General features: G+C 45.2%; 1 protein-coding gene across 1 annotated transcript; it reads left to right on the forward strand.

The window, feature by feature from the left end:
* Positions 1–4,643: 4,643 nt before the first annotated feature.
* Positions 4,644–10,005, forward strand: LOC135371276 (uncharacterized). The gene is made up of 5 exons (XM_064605376.1): positions 4,644–4,707; positions 4,765–5,089; positions 7,486–7,776; positions 8,055–8,252; positions 9,523–10,005. Exons 1-5 carry the CDS (start codon positions 4,688–4,690, stop codon positions 9,865–9,867), a joined length of 1,179 nt encoding a protein of 392 aa, XP_064461446.1. The 5' UTR covers positions 4,644–4,687; the 3' UTR covers positions 9,868–10,005.
* Positions 10,006–21,887: the final 11,882 nt, after the last annotated feature.

Raw genomic sequence — 21,887 nt, forward strand, 5'->3', positions numbered from 1 at the left:
TCAGCAATCGTCAATCTAATCATAAGCTGTTTTCGTTGTCATGTGTAGAATACATTACACTGATGGCAAAGAATACATTTATTATTCCAGTTATACACTTGTTTATTTCGACAAATTACAGTTATCCAAACTCTGAAGTTTTCGTTTGTTGTCTTGATTGATGAATTCCGAAGACATCAAATAGTTTATTCTGATTATTGGGCGCTTGAATCCAACGTTGATTAACGCAGGCGATATGTCGTCGCCGTTTTTGCATTGCTTCAACAACTTGCACTTTGTTACGATGAACTTGCACAATCTCTTATTGATGTTTCCTTTCTTTTTATGAAGATTCTTGAATGGTGTACAAGAGAGTATTAGGTGAAAATCGTCCGGTGGTCTACCACAATTGATATGTTTGCTGAGTTTCAATAAGTGATGATACATCTGACCTTGCACGACAATATTGAACTTCTGTTCATTCAACGTCATTGCAAGAACTGATAGAATAAAATAAATGTGTACAGGCTCTAGTGGAACATATCACGTGATAAGATTTTTTATGTATTTTCCATTTCAACTGTTAGCTGTAATTTCAACAAATCCGTAATGAATCGCGCGATATAGACTGCTTGCATATGTTAATTTGGTCGGATTGCTTGCTTGATTAATGCAACGCCCATTGCGATGGTCACAATTACATTTGGTCTATTGCATTTAAATTCTTCGTTAGCGAACCTCAAAAACTCCACCATCAATCCCAGTGGTCGTTCCGATGTTGACATACAAATATTTTTATAACTATTCTGGATTCGGCCTACAAGTTCTTGCACCTTGAATTCCATAATTTGCACCATATCCCGGAATACGACCATGTGTAGGACGTATTGAAATGCTGTGATATTATTGTGTGAATTATTTTGTAACTCTTCTTTTTCGAAGCAGCTTTTTATCACATCCTCTCATGACTTATGGTAACGAGTACAAAATCCGTCAATCTCTTCAATGTATATCAAATGTCTGTTCTGTTCTGTAGTGTGCCTCGACACTTAATTAAATCATATTGGCGCTCATTTTATTGATTAAAAATGTATTGTGTTATCGTGCTTAGAATGTTATTAATATCCACCTGTCATGAGAATTATGAAAATCAATTTACAAAAAAGAGGTGATGAGTAAGAAAAACGCAAGCTTTAAACGCACTAGAACCCTCAATTCCCGGCTTGAGTTGTTGGAGTCAGTTTATGACTTTCACCACGACCATTGTGGGATCCCCCTACTCCCCGTGGGCGTAACCTTGGCGAAAGTGCATGAGCACTCTGCTTCCCTGTCTCATTTCTTTTTTTCTTTTGGGCTCTGAATGAAAAAGACGTGTTCCTGTGATGTATCGCCATGCTTGTTCAGAAAGTGTTTGCCTTAATTAATTACTGCTTTGAGTTTGTTTCAGATGATTGCTTGATTGATATTACTAAAAATATTCTACTAGTTTGGAAAGTATTTTTAAGCAGTGTGCATTGATTTTCGCTGTAGCAAACTTTTACATTAATTTGCATTTCAGATGAGTTGTTTGTTTGTGGATTCTGCATGTAGAAATTACTATTGCAAAGTTATCATAAAATGACGCACTTAAATTTGATTCTCGTTTTCGAATGAGTATTGTTTCTATCATTGAATAAATTTGAGTTTCTCACTTTGCTTCAGATATCCACTCGATTGACATTTTGTGAGTTGAGAATAATGCATGCATAATAGCTGTGTCTGATTTGAAATACATTAAATACAACATTTCTCGTTTTGATTGAGTATTGTTTACGCCGACAATATTTTTCGTTTGCTTAGATAATGTTACTCTAAAACCAGTTTGCACTGACATAAAAGTCTGTTCTTAGATTTTTTCTCTTTGCGTGCTATTGTTTGTTGATAGAATGCTTATTATGTTCTTGAGAATCGAATAATTCCAATGCTGATTTGCAACAGTTGATCAATAAACAATATCGCCTCTGTACACCGGTCCTAAGAATATTTCCCTTTGGAGGAAAGAATGTGAGAAAGAGAGAGGGTTCCCCCACCCCATTGACAAAGGATGTGCAGTTTCTTTGCTTTTGGGGTGTATAGAGGGAGAGAGTGACCCCACCGGGCTCAAGTAGCATAGATTGGCTGTACTGTGTAAAGCTTAGCTGTACTGCGTGTTTGGATACCTCTGTCAAGGTAATGCTTATAGTGCCTGAGTAGGATGAAAATTCTATATTGTTAGGTCACAAGGAGTATTTTATGATAGTTCAAAATATAGATTATTTCCATTTCAATTTAATAAATTTATAATGTTTGATAGTTTGTTTCGCTATTGTTTTCCTGTCTGTTGTTTGCATATTGGCAGACGCATCGTTCAAAGCATTTCTCTGCCCAGATGTTGTCAATGTGCATGCCGCTACTCGCGTGTAAATTGCCTACTGCACCACTGTTGTAGCGAAAAAGTTATGAAGGAAGTCAGCCCAGGAGGAAAAATTGCCAAAGAAGTCGGCTCAGGTGTGATGGTATCATTGTCTGGCTGGGATGACAGTGTGCATGTCCCTATTACATGTAAACCACTCACGCACCGCCTGAAAAACTTCGAACGAAGTCGGCCCAGGTGAAAAACTACAGAATGATAAGGGCACGCGCAGCTCTCCGGCTCGCCGGTAGGCACTCGGACACCCCCTCACCCGCCTAGTTGCATGTATACCACACACGCGCCACCTGAAAAAATTGCGAACGAAGTTGGCCCAGGCTGACAAATAGCCAAAGAAGTCGCCCCAGAGTGTACAATCATAAGTGTACGCGCAGCTCTCCGGCTCGCCGGTAGGCACTCAGACAACCCCTCACCCGCTTAGTTGCATGTATACCACTCACGCGCCACCTGAAAAAATTGCGAACGAAGTTGGCCCAGGCTGACAAATAGCCAAAGAAGTCGCCCCAGAGTGTACAATCATAAGTGTACGCTCAGCTCTTCGGCCCGGTGGTAAGCACACGGACAGCCCCTCACCTGCGCGCCACCCAATGCGCGCTGGAAAAAATAAAAAAATCGCTGGAGAGGTCGGCCCGGGCAGAGAAATCGCCAAAGAAGTCCGCCCAGGGTGCACCGAACCCGTCGGCCCGGTGGTAAGCATTCGGACAGCCCCTCACCTGCGCATCAGCCACCGCGCGCTGGAAAAAATAATAAAAAATCGCTGGAGAAGTCGGCCCAGCTCTTGTTCTTGAAGTTACGTACATCTATCAGAACTTTGTAATTAAAACTCCACTATGGTGCTCACGTATAATACTATGAGACTTTTTATAAAAAAAACTTGTAATTTTGATTGTAACCATATCGGTTAAAAATATCTTCTTTGATTAAATGTGCAATAATGGAATATTAGCTTTTGTGCATGAAGTTACGTACGTCTGTCAGAACTTTGTAATTAAAACTCCGCTATGGTGCTCACGTATAATAATGTTAGACTTTTTATAATAAAACTTAATTTTTGATTGTAATCGTATTGATTAAAAATATCCTCCTTGATTAAAATATGCTACCCTTCTGATTCATTGAAAACTTCCATTAATAAAAAATATTATGTATGATGTATGATACCCCTTCAATACGATTGCATCATGCCGGTAATAAGTATAACTTTTGTTACGTGTATTGTGTTTCTTCTGCATCAGATTTTTGGCTAAGTTTTTCTCCTTCACACAGAGTCATAACATAATTCCCGACACTAGTGACTTTAATAAATATATTTTAACATGTACTTTGGCGTATGGCTATCCTTTGCATGTAAACTGCTTACTGCACACCTGTTGTAGCGGCGGGAAAATTGCAATTCAGGTCAGCCCAGGCTGAAAAATGACGAAAAAAGTCGGCCCAGGCGAAAAAAATGTGAGCGGGTAAGCGCGCACGCAGCCCTATGGCCACGCTCCGCCCACAGGTAAGAGCCTCCACCCGAGCGCCACCCGCCGGTCGCGGGAAAAAAGTCGGCCGACGCTGGGGGGATCGGACCAGGCACCTAGGGTCCGTACTAACCACCTATCTATACTAATAGCGTATTCCAGAGAAAAATGGTTCCATTTGGCATGGGAAGCAGAAATGGCACCGTACCTTCATTCGTGTCTCCATATGTTAGCGAAGTCCAAATGCATAAAAAAAAGCGAACGGAAGGGGAAACCCGGAGAGTTCACTGCTTCCTTTTTGGAGTCAACCTATGGTCCAGTGGGTATCGTTTTAGGGAAGGTGTCACGGCTTACGGATTTACGATTTAGCGACTGGTTTTACGAAACGCTGGTTTTCGGAAATATTTTGGTTGTTGATATCAGAGGGACTGCTGCGCCAATAGCCAGTATAAATCGGCAATGTAAGCCATTTGCTCTCGAAATCACCTTCTATTATTCGGCAAAGTTCCACGACCTGAATTTTCCTTCTTCTTTTTTTTTCATTTTTAATGGGCTGCTGATGAATCTATACCACGGGAAAGCGGCGATAAAAGATTTTACGTGTTACAGTCTGGTCCCTGCTTACGAGAAGCGAAGTGGCTCTAAGTATGCGCGAGTGATTGTGAGATAGAAGCCCTGTGTGGCTGGTGGCCACTATTCCTAGTGGTGGAAGAAGAAGAAGATAGAAGCCTAAGCTCCGTGGATGTCACAGCATCAATTGTGCTCTTTGAGACGTTCACTTACTATCTCGAACCATTCTATGGGACAGCATCACATCAGGTGGGTGCGTTGGTCGTGAGGTCGAGAGGTTTTGGTGAAAGGGATGTTTCATGACAGGTTTCAAACGAGAAGCGAGCACCGATACGAAATTGCCTTTCTCTTGCTGCTCTTATCGGTCCCATGTGGAGAGTCTTCAGGGAACGACACCTTCATGGACAAGTATCTTCTGGAGGGGACGCCTCTCGACCTGCGCTTGTATACTTCACAGAGCATCGTCCACCAGGGAGACAGGGCACGCTTCGTCTGTATGGCGCTCTTGGCTGACGAAGACGTCTCTTTCCAATGGCTTGTCGACCAAGAGGAGGTGCCATCCGGAGACTTGTACGAAGTTGCTGAAGACGCTAACCAGAATGTCATCCTCATCAAATCCAGAAATTACAAGGTAAGCCTACTGTGTTCCGTCGGACGTGTATGCTGTCGTACTGAGAGTCTCACTAGAGAATGGAGGTTTGTTAATAGCCAGCTCTTTGATGTAAGCTGCTCTCCCAGGGCGCTGACGTCACTCATCAAGACGCCTTCGTACGCGGAGCTTTTTATTACTAAATTTTTCGTACACCTTCACCTATGAAACTTATACAGGGTGGTCCACCGACCATGATAGAAATTCATAGTAAAAACGTAGGCCCTGGAGAGACATGCGGTTAACGGATTTTTTTCTGCCAATAACTTTTGCCACATATTGGTTAAATTTTTTATTGGTTAAATTTTTTTTATTTCATTTCAACTGACGGAAGTTAATTTCTTGAATTGAACTCCGAAATTTCCCAAGGCAAAGAACACGTTAGTTCTTTGCGAAAATGGGCTCCCGTGGTCATTTTACTCAGTATAGCACATAATCCCACTCGTGATGCAGTGGCAATTGCCGAAATAAATTCGCCGAATATCCGTAGGAATGAGCCCTTGGCTCCGCCTCTTTTTTGACGGGTCGTAGTTTGAGCGCAAAGCTGCGAAGAACGGAGGTTACATTGACACGCCACACGAGGGCGAAAGGGTTACAAGCCTTCGGGTGACCTCATTTTTTATAGGATAACTCTGATTGCCGCCCTCACCGCGCGTGTTTGTTCCGTGGGTATGGCTTGTAACCCTTTCCCCCTCGTGTGACGTCTCAATGTAACCTTTTTTCTTCGCAGCTTTGCGCCCAAACTAAGCCGTCAAAAAAAGAGGCTGAGCAAAGCGCTCATTTCCACGGATTTTCGGCGAATTTATTTTTACAATTGCATTACGAGTGGGATTATCCACGAAGAACCCATTTCCGCAAAGAAAACGTTGGGTTGCCTAGGGAAATTTTGGAATTCAATTCAAGAAAGTAACTTTCCGTCAACTGAAATGAAATAACAATGTTACCAATATGTGGCAAAAGTTATTGGCAACAAGAAAAAGGACCGCATGTCTCTCCCGGGCCTATGTTTTTCATCATGGTTGATGGGCCACCCCGTATATAGTGCTACTCTACGGCTTTGTTGGGCATAACGATGCTTTGATACCACTAGGGACTAAAGAGTTGCTCGACGGCTCAATGCGCAAAATATGTGGGGTGTCTCACGTAACGTGCAAAAAATTATATTTCAAAATCTACACGTCTGAAAATTAGGGGGTCAACGGTACTCACCTTCAGAGAGTTTTTGCCGTCGTGTGAGAACACTTTTGTTTTTTTCGCCATGGGAAATTTAATTTTCAGAATTAAAGTCCGGAAATTGCCTAGTCAAGCTAACATTTTTTCGACAGATTAGGGAAGCACGGGTCTGGTTTAGCCCAGCACGGAAAAATTCATTTCATAGCATGAAAGTAAGGAGCGGGGAAAAAAATGGGAAAATCGGCTTTTTCTGACGCGTGTATTTGGACGGTGCACGAAATCGGACGCAAAAAGATGTGATGACAGGAGTACATGCCTTGCCCTGTGCCAATGGAAAGCCATGTAGCCTCAAATTATTATCGCGATGTCTCTTCCTTTCCCTTTCCTCTTGTTTTTTGCAGTGTTCTGTCTGTCATCTGGCAGGGGTATGTCCCCCTCTCATCGCATCTTTGCGACCGACGTGCGCCAGTGACATACGCGCGTCAGAAAAAAACAACTTACTTTTGTAGCACGAAATGAATTTTTCCGTGGTGGGCTAAACACGACGCTACTTTCCCGAATCTGTCGAAAAAATGTTAGGTTGGCTAGGCAATTTCCGGGCGTTAATTCGGAAAAATAAATTTCCTATGACGAAAAATTCATATAAGTATTCTCACACAAGTCTCAGAAGGTCAATACCGTTGGCCCCTTAATTTTCCACCGTGCAGATTTGTAAATGTTATTTTCTGACACGTTACGTGAGACACCCTGTATATGCCGTAAGCGAATATAACGCGCTTTCACTAATTCTTGGAAAATACCCCAAAACTCAATAGTTTCGAATTCTCCAAGAGCAAGTGATGTCCCTAAATACTCCGCCGTCTCTCGCTTAACAGCAGCGCCAGTCTCCCTCTCCTCCCAGGGTGAGAAGATTGTGAACGCCTGTGAAGAGGAAACGGAAATCGACCCGAGACAAGCAATATTGCCACGCGCGGGGACATTGCGCAGCGCATGACGTCATACTTCTGCAAAATAAAAAGTAATTTTAGGATACGCCCGCGTCGCATTGAGGAAGCAAATTTTTCGAGAATGCAGTACAACATACGTGGATTGTAATTGCATCTATTCGGTAGTACTGTAGTCGGTTCTGCAGTCTGTAGTGGCCCTTTAAGCAAAAAATTAAAAATAAATAAAAGTCGAGTACAAACGACTCAAATTTTCCGCAGATGCGCTACAGCGCACTCCGCATCCTGGTCGCTTCCCTTGGGTCGCACACTGTCAGCTGCCGTGTGACCACGAGGAAGGAGACCCGAAGTATCTACCAGCTGAGCAGTGCCTTTGAAGTTCAGAGCTACACCATGCCCGACGGGACACCAAATGCCGTCTTTCCCGGTCATTCAAACATGGGCTCACTGTGTGGTCACTCTGCGCGCTGCGTTGGCCAGGACGTCAATTGCGTGTTTGGCCTGGAAGATCTACCGAGATGCGAATGTGTCGGCAACGCCAACCTTCATGATGTATGTTCATTCTGTGACGGAAACTGCCAGGAACGCTCGCTTGACAACGATTCAAGATTTCATGCTTACCGCGGAGTATTGCGGAGTAACATCGTGCTATAACACAGCGAGTGTTCCGTGCATTCTCATATGTCTAGTTGGCAGAAGCATAGCTACAATCGCATAACTTAAAAACGCGATACTGGGGGACAAAAAAAAAAAAAGACAACACAGACAAGGTCTCGAAGCCACAGTGTTTCGAAGAGTAAAAGAAACTATTCTGCGTTCCTCTGTTACAGATCTTAGAGCAGTGCATACGCAACCATGTCCTGGACGGATTCTGCTACTTCAAGACCCAGTGCACTGGCTTCAGCCTCGAATGCGACACAGAACACAACCGATGCGTCTGTCAGGACGGATATGAGAACACTTCTTCGGGATGCATCACGCACGTCGCTCGAGATGAGTTTTGCGACAACTTCCGGGTTTGCGTCGAGGTCAGTTCGCTCGAGAACAACGCTAAAAAAAGCCCCCTGTCATAAAAAACAGTTCCCTAGAATGTATCGTTAAAGGGGGTGTGTAATGCAACAATGTATTCCAAATCGACAAGTAAATTCCAAATCGATGCAAAAATTTTCCACAAATAAAATCGCCAAATGTTACTTGTTTAAGTGTGTCTAATATGTTCACTACTGTTCCATTTGTGTTAGCCATTAGCGTAGATAGGATTAATTTGATAAGTGACATAGTGGACGTTGTGTGCCGTGTGTTCCGTGTATATTTTTAATTGATAGCTGTTACGGTCAGAGGCAACCCAGAGCCTTGTCAAGCTGCTGCTTGCAGCTTTTTGCACGGGACCTCCCACATTGTACTTGCTACAATGTGAAATAAGGGTTCAATTCAATTCAATGGACCAAAGACGTGGACGCGCGACCAACGGTGCGTAGAGAGCTAGAGACAGCGCGCTAATTTGCTTATTATTTTGGTTTAGTCATCTGACATGGGGCATTGAGCACGAGCAATAGGAAGGTTTCACAGCAATCTCTCATTCTGGGAGGAGAACTTTTTGTAGCGTTCGTTAGCGTGACCCAGAGAGATAAATTTTGCGACAACTTATTGATTTGCGTCGAGGTCAGTTCGATCACGATATGCGCGTAAACAGGGATGGACTCAAAAAATCCCCCTGCTGTCCTGGCATAAAGACAGCTCCATGGAATGTATCGTTGAAGGGGCATTATAACGCATGACTTTATCCTTACGAAATGAGTTTCCGCTACGTTTACAGAAATTGGAAGCAGGATTCATTGCGCCGTTCATGGTTTAAGCGCCAAAAACCTGCAAGTTGCGCCTTTCATCTTCTCTCCATCTGAAGAGGCGCGACACAGATGCGCGACGTCCCATTAGTTAGCAAAAAAAAAAAAAAAAATCGCGAGCAATAATTGGAGACGCTAACTAGAATCGCGTCTTTGCATGCCTTGAGATGGGGTAGAAAGGAATAGCGTAAATTTTGATTGGTTGCGCAGTTATATTAAAAGATGTCACGATTCTGCCGGAATATTGGGTAACGCTACTCGTGTGAATGCACGCTGATATGAATGCAAGTGGCTCATCTTCGTTTTGGAATGTCTCGGAGTCAAAACCTTCTGGCGGATTGCGTTTGAAACATCCACTTTATTCGCAGGTGGCGCTTAAGATGCCGCTGGTGAAATAAAATGGAGCCTATTAGAATAGCAGAGTGTCGCTAATTTTGGAACCCAATGTTTTCAGCCCGCCATATGCGTGGACAGAGTGTGCACCTGCGCTCCAGGCTTCTACAGTTACGGCAGCGGCTGTAGGAAGAGGGGCCTTAATCGGGCAAGCTTCGTTCCTCGGATCGTGGTCATCGCTTGCAGCTTCGTCTTCCTTGCCGTCCTTTGTTGCATGGGAGAATATTTCAAGCTGAATACGTACAAGCCCACCGTGCTCTACCCTCCGGGTCAAAGGGTTCCAGGCTCTGCCAGTCAAACGAGCTGCGACATTCATTCACGAGAGTACCTTCATTCACAGGCGCGATCTCTCACCTCTCGAAGTTCCCTCCCAGACATCAGCGTAGATGACGGCAGGCCTTTATGACGATGTTAATGGACAGAAGTGTTAATGCTCCTAGTATGTGCCCTTTGACAATTCCGTGTTTCTTCGTATGACGTGGTCTGTGAAACCTCGACAGCCAAACAAATCATATTGCACAAACCAATTTTGTTCCAATCATATTGGAACGCTCGGGTGCACGGTGCATGCACGCATGGTGCACCTGCTCGGCACCTACCCCGACGAGACAGCGCACATTGCTGATGCCTACGACCCGCAAGATGGTTAGCCTAGATTATGCTCGCGTTCTCAATAGATCACAAATATTGCACAGAAAGGCTAGAACGAAAGGCGGAGAGGAGGATCTGAGGAGAGCAAAGGACTTGAACGGGTCTCTTTCCTCTCTCAATGTAGCCGCCTGGAGGCAGCCATGTTGTATCAGCCGGAGGAACGTCGCGTATTTTTAGCCTACGACAACAGGCGCAATTCGGAAAACTATTGGCAACACTTTCTCCGCTGCTACCGTTAGCTACGGATTTTGTCGCCGGGCGCTCCTATCCACGTTTGTAGTCCAGGGTACATCACGTGGCACGTGTGTGGCTGTGTCTGGTGTGTGGGCATACTGTGGGCGAATATGGTGATGGCATTCCGGAGCGGCGTCATTGTCGTGTCTCTATTTTTACGCAATATCAGGGTTTCATTAATGGATTACGGCTGTGTGTTACTGCAGGCGTGTGCGCCGATAGATTTTTGACCTGCGGCAGCATCATGACCCTTTTACCATTGGCGGCTGCGTCAAAGGCGCGAACAAGCACAAGTCAACACAGCACAAAGCTGCTAGCTATACCGTCATCGGCATCAACTAAAGAAATTCGACTATGCGAGAGGCCGGCAAAGCGCGTTTTCGAGTCCGACAACGGGTGATGTTTTTAGTGGCTATGATTTGGGACCTTGTTTTCTTCTCTGACGTTAAAGTGCCCCTTCGGACAAGATATCGTATCTTCAGAATCCTACCAAAGTTATGTTACTGAAATCTTCTTGTCTCACTTTACATTCCTGCAAAATATTTTCGTACTACGTGACGCGAAAGCTACGGACAATTAATTTTTATTTTTGAGAACTGTGACGTCATGTTATCCTCCGATGAAGAGCCCGGCTCTCATTTGGGAACGCTGTTGCCCTTCGCATCTTCCGGGTATGCTCACTTGCACTCCTCAAGCTGAGCCCCACGTGACATACCATCCGACTGCTCTGACCTTGGAGAAAACCCAAAGAATGGGGGAAGAGATCTCTCCCATTTTCCCCTCTTTCGATCAGCCTGAAATGACTTCTCCATAACGTGACCTTCCCCGGACGCCGGCGTTGTAGCTAGGAGACGAGTGCCCTTTCCAGAACGTGACATCATGGCAATTTGTGGGCTGATGATCAGGTAACCCGCTCATTGCTTCATCGAGACTTGTGGAGGCTCAGCAGATCTTCAAAAATTGACAAATGGACGACGTTTGTAAACAGGATTGAAATTTCGCGTACAGTATCCTTGAGGCACCTTCTTTTCACTGACAAAATAAAATAAACGATGTTTTCTAAGCCCGGAGTATAGCACTTTAGCACCAGAATTACCTGGTATTCCCAGTGTCTTTTCCCTGATGTTCCACACTAGGATCTCTTATGTCTCACGTGTGTGCTCTGGTGTTGCACACCAGGGTCCCTGGTGTTTCCTGACGCTCCACTGTTGTACATTATGATGTCTGATGCGTTCAATCCCGTGATGTACTTGGTTCCTCAGGAACCTCACGAGGCACTGAAAGCTGTGCATAGTTGAAGACGTGAGAGGGAGAGAGGGAGAAAAAAAAAGACACAGGACTGTACAAGCGCGGCTCCACAGCACGAACACGGTGTTAGTGCTTTCCTGTGTTTCTCTGAGCGTTCGAAGCTATGCACAGCTTTTAAAGCCTCGTGACGTTTCTGAGGAGCCAAGTGCCTCACGAGATCGAACGCGTGAAACAGCATAATGTTCAAGAGTCGAGGATTAGAAAACACCATGAACGCCATCCTGGTTTGCACCGTGCATACATGAATGCGCAACATTCCGTTATTAAAGCTGCTTGTGACGTACTCATTAAGGCATGCGACTCATCAAATCAGTCAACAATACAACAAGAAATCAAAGGTTTGTTTCTACTGCGAAGGTGTCCCAGGTCTAAGCAGGCTGTTCATTGTTTGCATATATTATACTGAACATAATGAGGAATAGGAACAGAAAAGTGCATGTAACGAAACTGTCTATATTATGGCCCCCATTGACGATAATGATACACATTTAGGAGAAGCATGCACATCACATCAAAAGTAAAAAAAAAAAGTGATGTCATTTCTTCTGCAAGTGTGAATACACCACATACGGTACAGTTATGATTTAGAAAAAACATACTCGATCGACTCTTCGGTCACATTTTCCGTCCTCTCTTCTTGCAGTCCATATCCAATGAATATCCAGTCCACACAATGCCGGACGAAACGCACATTCACAGACATTAACGACCAGTCGTCACGTCTGCCCCAGATGCATCGCTTGTATCTTCTCATACTTCCACTTGTGCACAGGTTGAGAAGCAAACCACAACTAGAGCCCTGCACCATCCGCGGCTGGAAGCGGGTATCCGCAAGATACTTGCGGATTTGGATGAAAATTTTGCACTTTCTGCGGTGTGCGGATCGGATTCGGATGGCGCGAGGTCGGATGCGGCTCGGATGCGCATACGAAGGCAGCGGATCGGTCGCGGATCGGACGCGGATATACCGCGTGCTGTCATTTTTTCACCAGCAATTTATTTGTATTGCGCGCCGTCAGCCGACAGCGAGCACATGCTTAATTGGGTTCACCTTTGACCATGCACGGCGCCAAGACGGGAGAGGAGGCATTCTGGCGTCTCGAACCGCGCGAGCACCGACGAGGTAGCGTTCCACGCCAGGTCCCCCAAACTCACCACGGAAAAGCGTGGAACGAAGAAGGCCGTCACTAGATACACCACTGTTGCCGTTCAGGATCACTTCAGCGCGCTAAGTTTAGCGGCAAAATGTTTTTGTTGTTTCTGCGAATGAATCTAGTATTTATATGTCCAAATAATACGCGTATAACAACTTTCTGTGTCGTGTTTCACTTTTTGGTCCCGTTTTTAAACGTGTTGAGCGATCGGAAGGATCTAGTGCACGGCTGCGTGCATCGCATAGCGTACCTGTCGTATGAGGCGCCGCAGGCGCAGTCGTCCATTTCTCCTTCGGTGACTTGGCCTAGCTTGGATTGTGCTTCAACTGGATCTTTAGCGCGCTACAATAAAACGCAAGCCAACGTCTGGTAACAATGGGGTATCTAAGGGCGGCCTCCGGCATTGCACGCATCGGGATAGGAACAAACACATGGGAAAATGGCGACCTTGGGGGACCTGTTCCACGCGTTCCAGAAGTCTCTCCATATCGCGTTTGTTGAAAGGTTTACCTTTGCTTGTCGTCATGACCGAGTACTTCCGTGACAGCATGGAGGCATCCGAAATTATACCAACATGCTTCCGGCGGTCTTCACGTCTTTCGAAACGTGCGGTTTTGCGGATCGGATGCGGATGGTGCGTTTTGCTCAGCGGATCGGATGCGGATGTAAACTGTTGGGTATGGTGCGACTGTGGATTGGATGCGGATAACGTGTGGGCGGATGCGGGTCGGATGCGGATGCGAAAAATCTCATCCGCGCAGGGCTATAACCACAACACATGTTGCAGAACTTCAGAAACAGATATTCAAAGTTGTTCACATCTGTGCGTTTTTTTTAAATTTTTTTTATTCTTATTTATTTTTTGTGTTGAAAACCAGGACGGGAAGCTTCACTCTGGGCCAGCTCTGAGACTTCAAAACAAACGCTAATGCTGATCGTGCTGGCTCTGTGTTATGTGACAATGAGAGCGTAAACTTTCGTTTTCAAACTCGATTGCAAGCCGCGAAAGCGTCTCAATTTCGACACTCGGGGGAATTATTTACGAAGCGAATTGTCATTCCCTTCGAAAAGAAGCTGCGCTAACGATCTCCTGATAATTGTAAATTGCGGATTTTCATGCTAACAACGCGTAGTGCTCGTACTCTGGCGCCTGTAGGTCTGGTGTCAGTGAACCACACCTGACCGCTATCGGTCACATTAAAACAATTCGTCTGTCTAGAGCGCGCACCAAGCATTCTAGAAGGTACCAGAATCATTCTGGTGTCGTAGTGGACCACTCTGGTGTTGACATCAGGAGAACTCGACAGCACCAGAATCACCCTGTTGCCACGCGAGACATTTTTGATGTGCACATTACAAACACCAAAAGAGTCTAGTGTTAACGCGAGGAACACCAGGAAACACCAGAATAATTCTGGTGATTTTTCAATCGGCCTTGCGCGTACTTCGCGCCCGCACCGTTCATGCCCATACAGTTGAAAGCAGAGTTCGAGGTAACTCGTTACAAAACTCGTTACTGTAACTTGTAACTTAACTCGGTACTTTTGCGTCGTGGTAACTTTCAGAGGAACTCGTTGCTTTTTCAGGTAACTTTTCCAAAGTAACTTAAGTGAAGTTCCAAGTTACTTTTAACTCGCTTTTCACTCATGTCCAAAGTATTTTCTTGACTTCTCTCCGGTTCCTTCATGGCATTTTTTGCCATAAAACATGATATTCACTGAATGACAGTACTTTATTCAGGATGCAACATGTTCGCTGCCTCCCATTTAATGAAAAGCAGGACCGAGGGTTGCGTCCCTTTAAAGCGACAGTCCGGACCTCCGGAGGGTATTCGGATTGCGACTCCATTCGATTGTGCTCCACACGTATATCATCCACGTAAAATAGACAGGGTGAAAGTTTCCCCGTTTTAGAGAAAATGAATGAGAGCCTGCGGTTAATCCATATCCGGTTTCGGTTTCTCCGTAATAATAATTGGGTGTTTACGTCGCGAGACAACTGAGATCGGGTTTCTCCGTGATGTGACTCTTGTTCCCGACGTCATAATTGTGCAAGACGACACAACAACACTCAGCGCTTATTTGAGGTGCCTTATTAAGGTGCGCTTATTTGAGGAGGAGACTTGACCGAGTTAGGATTTGCGATTTGTTTAATACCTTATGTTATTCATAACTATATAGCTTGTAACATTTTCTATGCAGGTGTTGGTGCTGTAGGCCAAATATGTGACGAGAACCAGGTCGAAACTTAACAACACTTGTCTTTTGAAAAGGCATCGACACTGCACTGAGGTTTTATCCAGGACGGTGAATACTGCATGGCTACCCACAACTGTTTTAGGGGTTCGGTTTCCGCAAACCCGAAAAATGACACCGGACGTTGTGTTTTCATTCTTCTTCCCACGATGCACTAAGGAACACACATGCTTCAGCGCTCAACATACACCGTCACATATGCAGTAACCAGTCACTGTTAATAAAAAGCAGGAATGTCATGCGTATTGAAAGTACGGAAACCAAGAACGGCGACGCACAGAGAACACACAGCCCGCCGAGAGGAGCCAAGCAGACGCCGCAAAGGCCGGAAGAGAACGCTCCTGGCTTCACGACTATCCAAGTGCGGTTTTAAGTCGGGGGCAAAAGACCCAAATTGAAAATTGCATTACAAATTCTCGGAGCCGAATACAAGCGAAATTTTGTGCATAGTAGCCCGTAAAGATATATGGAGTCATCTGATGAGGCCCATTTACTTCACATCTGGGACCAGACTGTCCCTTTAAGGAACCGTATCGTAATCCCCTCAACACCGCCGCTTTCGGGCCCAACCTTGTTCATCTCTAGCTTCGAGCGTAGTTCAATTCTACCAAATTTTTGGCACTGTCGAACACTATTACGTCATTTGTTTACAAACAGGGGGAGGTCTATTGTTGGACATAAACGAAAACGATCTAAGCGTGTTGCACTCCTCCGCAGGCAACTCGAGGTCTAACTCAACTGCTCACGCGCGATGCACTTTCGTAATGCTATTTCGTGTCCAAAGTAACTTGGAAGAAACTCGTTCTTTTTTTAGAGTAACTCAGTAACTGCGAGTTACATTTCACACTGAAGAACTTCGTTACTAACTTAGTTACATTTTTAACAGGGTAACTTGGCTTGTAACGAGTTCTTTTTGGCGGGCAACTTCTCAATCTATGATTGAAAGAGTGTCCAGATGGTCGTTACCGCCCAGGCACGCGATTGGTTAAGACGGGCGGCTTTCGCCGCTTCCCGCTCAGATCTGTTCACTTCAGATATCGGCGTCCCCGCTTGACGGCTATTGTTCGCTCATCTGAACGTAAAAATGTCGCACACTCGTCCTTTTTGCGTCGAGGAAACGTCGTATGCGGGTTGACCTTAAGCGTAGCCGAGTACCGCAAGCAGCACTACCATTACCACCATCCACCACCGTTTTTCTCATCGTCACAATAGGTTCTTATACAGTGAACACTCGTTATTATGACCATGGTCGTTCCGGAAAATTTTGGTCATAATGTGGAATTGTCATATTAACGAGAGGGATTTGCAGAGCTTTCACTGCATTGTTCCCCAGGTGTATGGTCATAAAGCGGGTATGTCAGATTATCGGGGGTCATATTAACGAGGGTTCACTGCACTTCTTTCTCTTGGTCTTCAATAAGAGATAAAAGGCTGGTTAATGAAGTATCGCATAGCGTCATTGTGTAGGTATGTATTCTTTTCAGAGAGTGCGACTTGCACCTTTACATTCTAATGAAGACATAATTTAACACATATAAGGAGGAGGAGATGTAGATGCGGGAACCCTAAAGAACCATCGCAGATAGGTAAAGGGGATTCAGTATATCTGCGGCTCTCGACACGGCTGCAAGAACCGCGCGACTGGGGTGGCCATCAACATGAGAGATAGAGTCAATTAACGCCTAGTGCTGTATGGTGACCAGACCTGTAAAGTAATTAATTACAAGTAATTGAATTACTGTAATTAATTACTTCCGGAATTGCATTAGGTTTTATGTAATTGTAACTGTAATTGAACTACTTTTACAAGTAACGCGTAACGCATTTTGAATTACTTTCGGAATTACTTTGACCGCTATCTGGGAAGGCCCAATGTTCAAAGTTTGGGTCAGTTCCACACCGTTTATTTCTGTTTTTTTTTTTCACAGTGATTACCCAAAGACTCGATTCCGATCGGTACAATTTTCGGTACAGATTTTTTACATTTGAATGTGGAAGGAGAAAAACTCTTGCGCGGACTTCAGAGTCGTTAGGGTGCTTGAAAGAATTTCCTTGTGTGCTCGAGGTGTTGATGAAGTACAATGTTGGGCTGCCCAGCAGTCCGCCAGTGGAGCGTCTGTTTTCGATTGGTGGTCTTGTTATGACAAGGAGACGTGGCAGCCTGACAGACAAGCACTTTGGGAATACCTTACTCTTGAAAGCCAATGAACGTTACAAACTGCACGCATGATCTGCACTTTGTTCACATACCTTTTGACTGTGATGTTCGGTGTTTGCGTGAGACTTCTCTAACTTTTTTTTTCTACTACAAGCACAACTGCCACCATCTTTCAGAACATGTGCAATAAATGTGTACATCAAATCTTGCACTTTGCACGTCGTTTGCCCGTTGCAGTCAACGTTGTGAATGTAATTCAGTGTAATGCAATTGCTTTTTCAGTAATTGTAATCATAATTGAATTACAATAGAAAATGAGTAATTGTAACTGTAATATAATTACATTTCTGAACATGTAATTGTAATCGTAATACAATTACTTTGGAAAAGTAATTTCTGCAGGTCTGATGGTGACTGCGACAATGTGGGTAAGGTGTGCGCAGCGCAATTGGAGAGAGGATTTGTCGCCGGGACAGCCTACTATGCCCCTAGTGCCAACGGCTCTGCGACCTATGACACCCCTCATCTACGCCCTAGCTCTCCACATGCCATCACCGATACTAGGGGACTTCAACATCGGCGCAAACATCACCAACTTCATCACCGGTCTATTTGAAGCGTTGATGTTGGGACTGACCACCAGAACAGGGGTCGAAACAGCATCGAAAAGGACCAGCATTGATATGGTCTTTGAAAACGAAGACCTCATAAAGAATATCGGCCGCATCACCACTGACTTCGCAGATCACAAGCCAGCAGTCCTCACTATAAAGTAATTGTTTCAAAAGCTATGAGGAATACAAGTGTCCCCATTCACCCACAACAGCTGTCGCTGAAACTCGTGTTACACACCGGTAACCGTCCTGCGATATTCTTCTTTTTTACCTCTCCTGCATTGTCTAGCTGCGGCGCTGACACAACAACACGCACTTTCCTGCTCTAAAGAAACTCGTAAAACAACGGTAGCGCAGCACACAACCTCGTCATGCGCAGTCGCAGTTCTCGCATCGCGAGAAACTGTGAGACTATATCCGCTGTCTTTTCGTGATGACCGTCATCGTGCCTTGTAAAGGTTAAGAAAAGAAAAAGAAGAGAGGCTGACAGTAGCCAACGGCAGGCCGATGGAATTGTCACAGACGAATCCGTCGCTGGCGCCATCTATCGAACTCTCTCACAGGCTGGAAGTTGAAAGTATCTATATTATCTCTACACCAACGAAGTTTTAGGCCGTAAAGCTTTTCTTGTAAGTAAATTTGTTGAATCCCTAATACAAAATAACAGTGTAAATCATCACACTACAAATCATGCTGCTTATATACCGCACATACACTACATGAGGCACCGCCGCCGTGGCCTTGTGGTAGAGCGTCCGCCCGGCGAGCGGGAGGTGGTTTGTTCGAAACCCACCGCCGGAAACCCACCGGTAAAATGGGTACAGACTGTCGCCCTACTTGGCGCTCGGTTCTTCAGGGATGACGTCTGGGGGAAGCCTCGTAAACCCTACAAGCCTAATTTCGAACAAAACCCGAGCAACACGTTGTAGTCTAACCTCTGTGGTTGTATACTTGAGCTACAATACGTACTCGTCGTCGATACCGTGTCGAAATGACCGTTCACAAGCAAGCACAACTGGTTAACAGTGAAAAGAGATGGTCGCGGATCTGTGGGGGCCGTGGTCAGTAGCTCGCGGGGCTTCCTTTTGCATTTGAAACTTATCTCAAAACTATCTACGATAACTTTTGTTGTCGCTGCTATTGTTGTTGTCCACTGATTTTACCGCGACACAACGATATTAATTGGGAATAGCTTTTGGTACTTTTTGGACATCGTAGGACTTCTGTCGTCACTCTGGGATGACTCATTATTCAATTTCACCATATTTCCCCAGGGGTAGAGTATCGGCCCTGGCGATGAAACTCCCGACTCATCATCATTCAAATCACATTGTGGCTGTCGTTAACTCGGAGTAGATTTACACAACAATTTCCAGAGATGCAATATAGCTTCTCCACCATCCGTGTGGCACTGCAGCAGAAATTGTCACATTGCAATGCTCAGTCTCCGTATCGCGGTAGTACAACAAACCGGTAAACTCTCTACCTATGTCGACGTTTATTATACGAGTATCTTGTGTGATATATCAATAGTATAAGTAAGGAACACGTGCACAATAATTTAATATAAGCGCACAGCACAATTCTAGTAACTATTTGTCGCATGAGGTTGTAGGCTAGGGACTCATCGACAAAACAGCCATGCAACGACAACCTATCCACGGAAGGTCCAGTTACGCCAATCCCGAACGATGCGCAGCTACCCAGAGCTGACGAGCCGCAAACACGGCGAAACACGTGTCCTCTGGTGCTGTCGCATCGTTCCATGCGTATCTGTTTCTCTACGTGCAGCCATAGAAGCCATCTTAATCTGTAATTTTGAATTTCAAACACGGCTAGTGTCATTTATTTGTGTCTTTAATGGCTTTTTCCCGCCTTATAATTCACTGGCTTGCACTGTGGCATTGAGGAGTGCTCAGTCACCCTCCCAGGTGTATATCGTTCGCTGAGTGACCCCTGGTTTGCCAATCCCGAACGATGCCCCTAGTGAAAACCTCTCAGGTCTAATGTGTTATGGGACTGAGAGGTCCTCTCAGGCTGGTGGACTTCTCAGGCTGACCTCTCAGGCTGAGAGGACCTCTAGACTGACAGGACCTCTCAGGACCTCTCAGAAGCTAATGCCCAGATCAGACATCCAGACATCAATGTTCAATTTCTCCGTCTACGCTGCACGTGTCGTCGGAGCCGTACAATAATACAGTGCTATGATACACCACAGATAGATACAGACAAGTACATGTCACAAAACTCCACATATATTGAGTTCCTTTGATTGTACAGATACACTCAAGGCATGCACACTGCTATGGGATTATCTAACAGTTATTTCAGATGTCTTGCAGAATTGTGAATATCTAATATTTGTTGAAGGATTACTCGCAAGAAACTACACGAAACGAAACGATAACTAGCAGCAACAGAAACTAGATTTAGCACTTACATGTCTACGAAAGCATACAGTCATCATCAACACATGCTGTGGTATTCCACAAAGCGTGAACTCATGGGACACATATTCGCAATGTCCCTACAGCGGCTATGAAAAATATTCTTGAGGAACTCTGCTTCTTGGTGATCAAGTTCGTCTGTTTTACGTACACTTGGGGACTCGCGATGCACCGTCCAGTTTCCCTTGCTTGCGTGAGGCGCCAACTAACTGGCGAGATTGGGTCCTCACCACCTGTCGCTTCGTACGAGATTCATCTGTAAGAAATACAATTTCAAAATGTCTATGTAACTCAGTGTGTAGGCGTAGAAATATATAATATACCGTTTGGCACAAAGCGCCTTTGGTAACCTAACGTTCCTATCGGTACTCATAAATCGTGTCTGTGAACAGTGAGGGGGGGGGATTTACGTTTATTTCGGAAAGGTGAGCCTGACCGAAGGTCGGCTTGCTATTCCTAAATCAAAATATATCACAAAGATGAAGTAAAAACAAATATAAGATGATGAGGGGGCGTGATGTGTAGATGTCATGACAGGTCAACTCATAATTTGTCGAGGAAAGCTCAAGTGACGCACCACTGACGAGAGTGTCGGACAGGGCCAAGTAATACAGGAAGGTCTATGTGTGTGTGTCCCAGAGCCGTCAGGAGTCCTTTGAGGGTGTCGCGTGCAGTGTCGTAACGTCTGCAGTGCAGTGCAGTGGTAAAAGCGTAAAGTGAACAGGAATGCCTGTCACTCACAAAAGCATATTTGACTTGAGATCCGCAGCCGACGTCTTCACACTTCAACGTTTCAAAACAGACTGATTGAACCGCTGGCGACTGGCCGAAACGCTCCCACTTACGTGCAGTGCAATAATGCACGGATTGCAAGAACAATAGCTTCAAGGGGGAACGGCAATACAAGGTTATCACGGCACCTGTTCCTTGGAGGAATAATCCACAAACATGTGAAATCTTGCGAACTATCTTCCAAAGTGGACGAGGTAGCATGTCCCGCGGCGCGGAAAACATGTAGCAACTTGCTCTGGGAGGTCTTGCACGACGCACTGTCGCAAAGCTGTCTGAGAGGTCCCCCAAACCCCACCGGACTACATGATTCTACAACGTGTTCCAGATTTTCTCTAAAAGGTCCTCTCAGACCTCTCAGGAAATTTTGAGAGGTCTCTCTGACACATTTTCGATAGGGTGCGGCTCGTTAGCTCTGGGTAGCTGCGCATCGTTCGGGATCGGCAAATCAGGGGTCGCTCAGCGAGCGATATACACCTGACCTGGGAGGGTGACTGAGCACTCCTCAATGCCACAGTGCAAGCCAGTGAATTATAAGGAGGGAAAAAAGCCATTAAAGAAAGAAAGAAATGATACTAGACGTGTTTCAAATTCAGAATTACAGATTAAGATGGCTTCTGTGGCTGCACGCAGAGAAACAGATACACATGGAACGATACGACAGCACCAGAGGACACGTGTTTCGCCGTGTTTGCGGCTCGTCAGCCCTGGGTAGCTGCGCATCGTTCGGGATTGGCAAACCAGGGGTCGCTCAGTGAGCGATATACACCTGGGTGTGTGACTGAGCACTCTTCAATGCCACAGTGCAAGCCAGTG

This window comes from Ornithodoros turicata, chromosome 1 (assembly GCF_037126465.1).
Source record: "Ornithodoros turicata isolate Travis chromosome 1, ASM3712646v1, whole genome shotgun sequence".
Lineage (NCBI taxonomy): Eukaryota > Metazoa > Arthropoda > Arachnida > Ixodida > Argasidae > Ornithodoros > Ornithodoros turicata.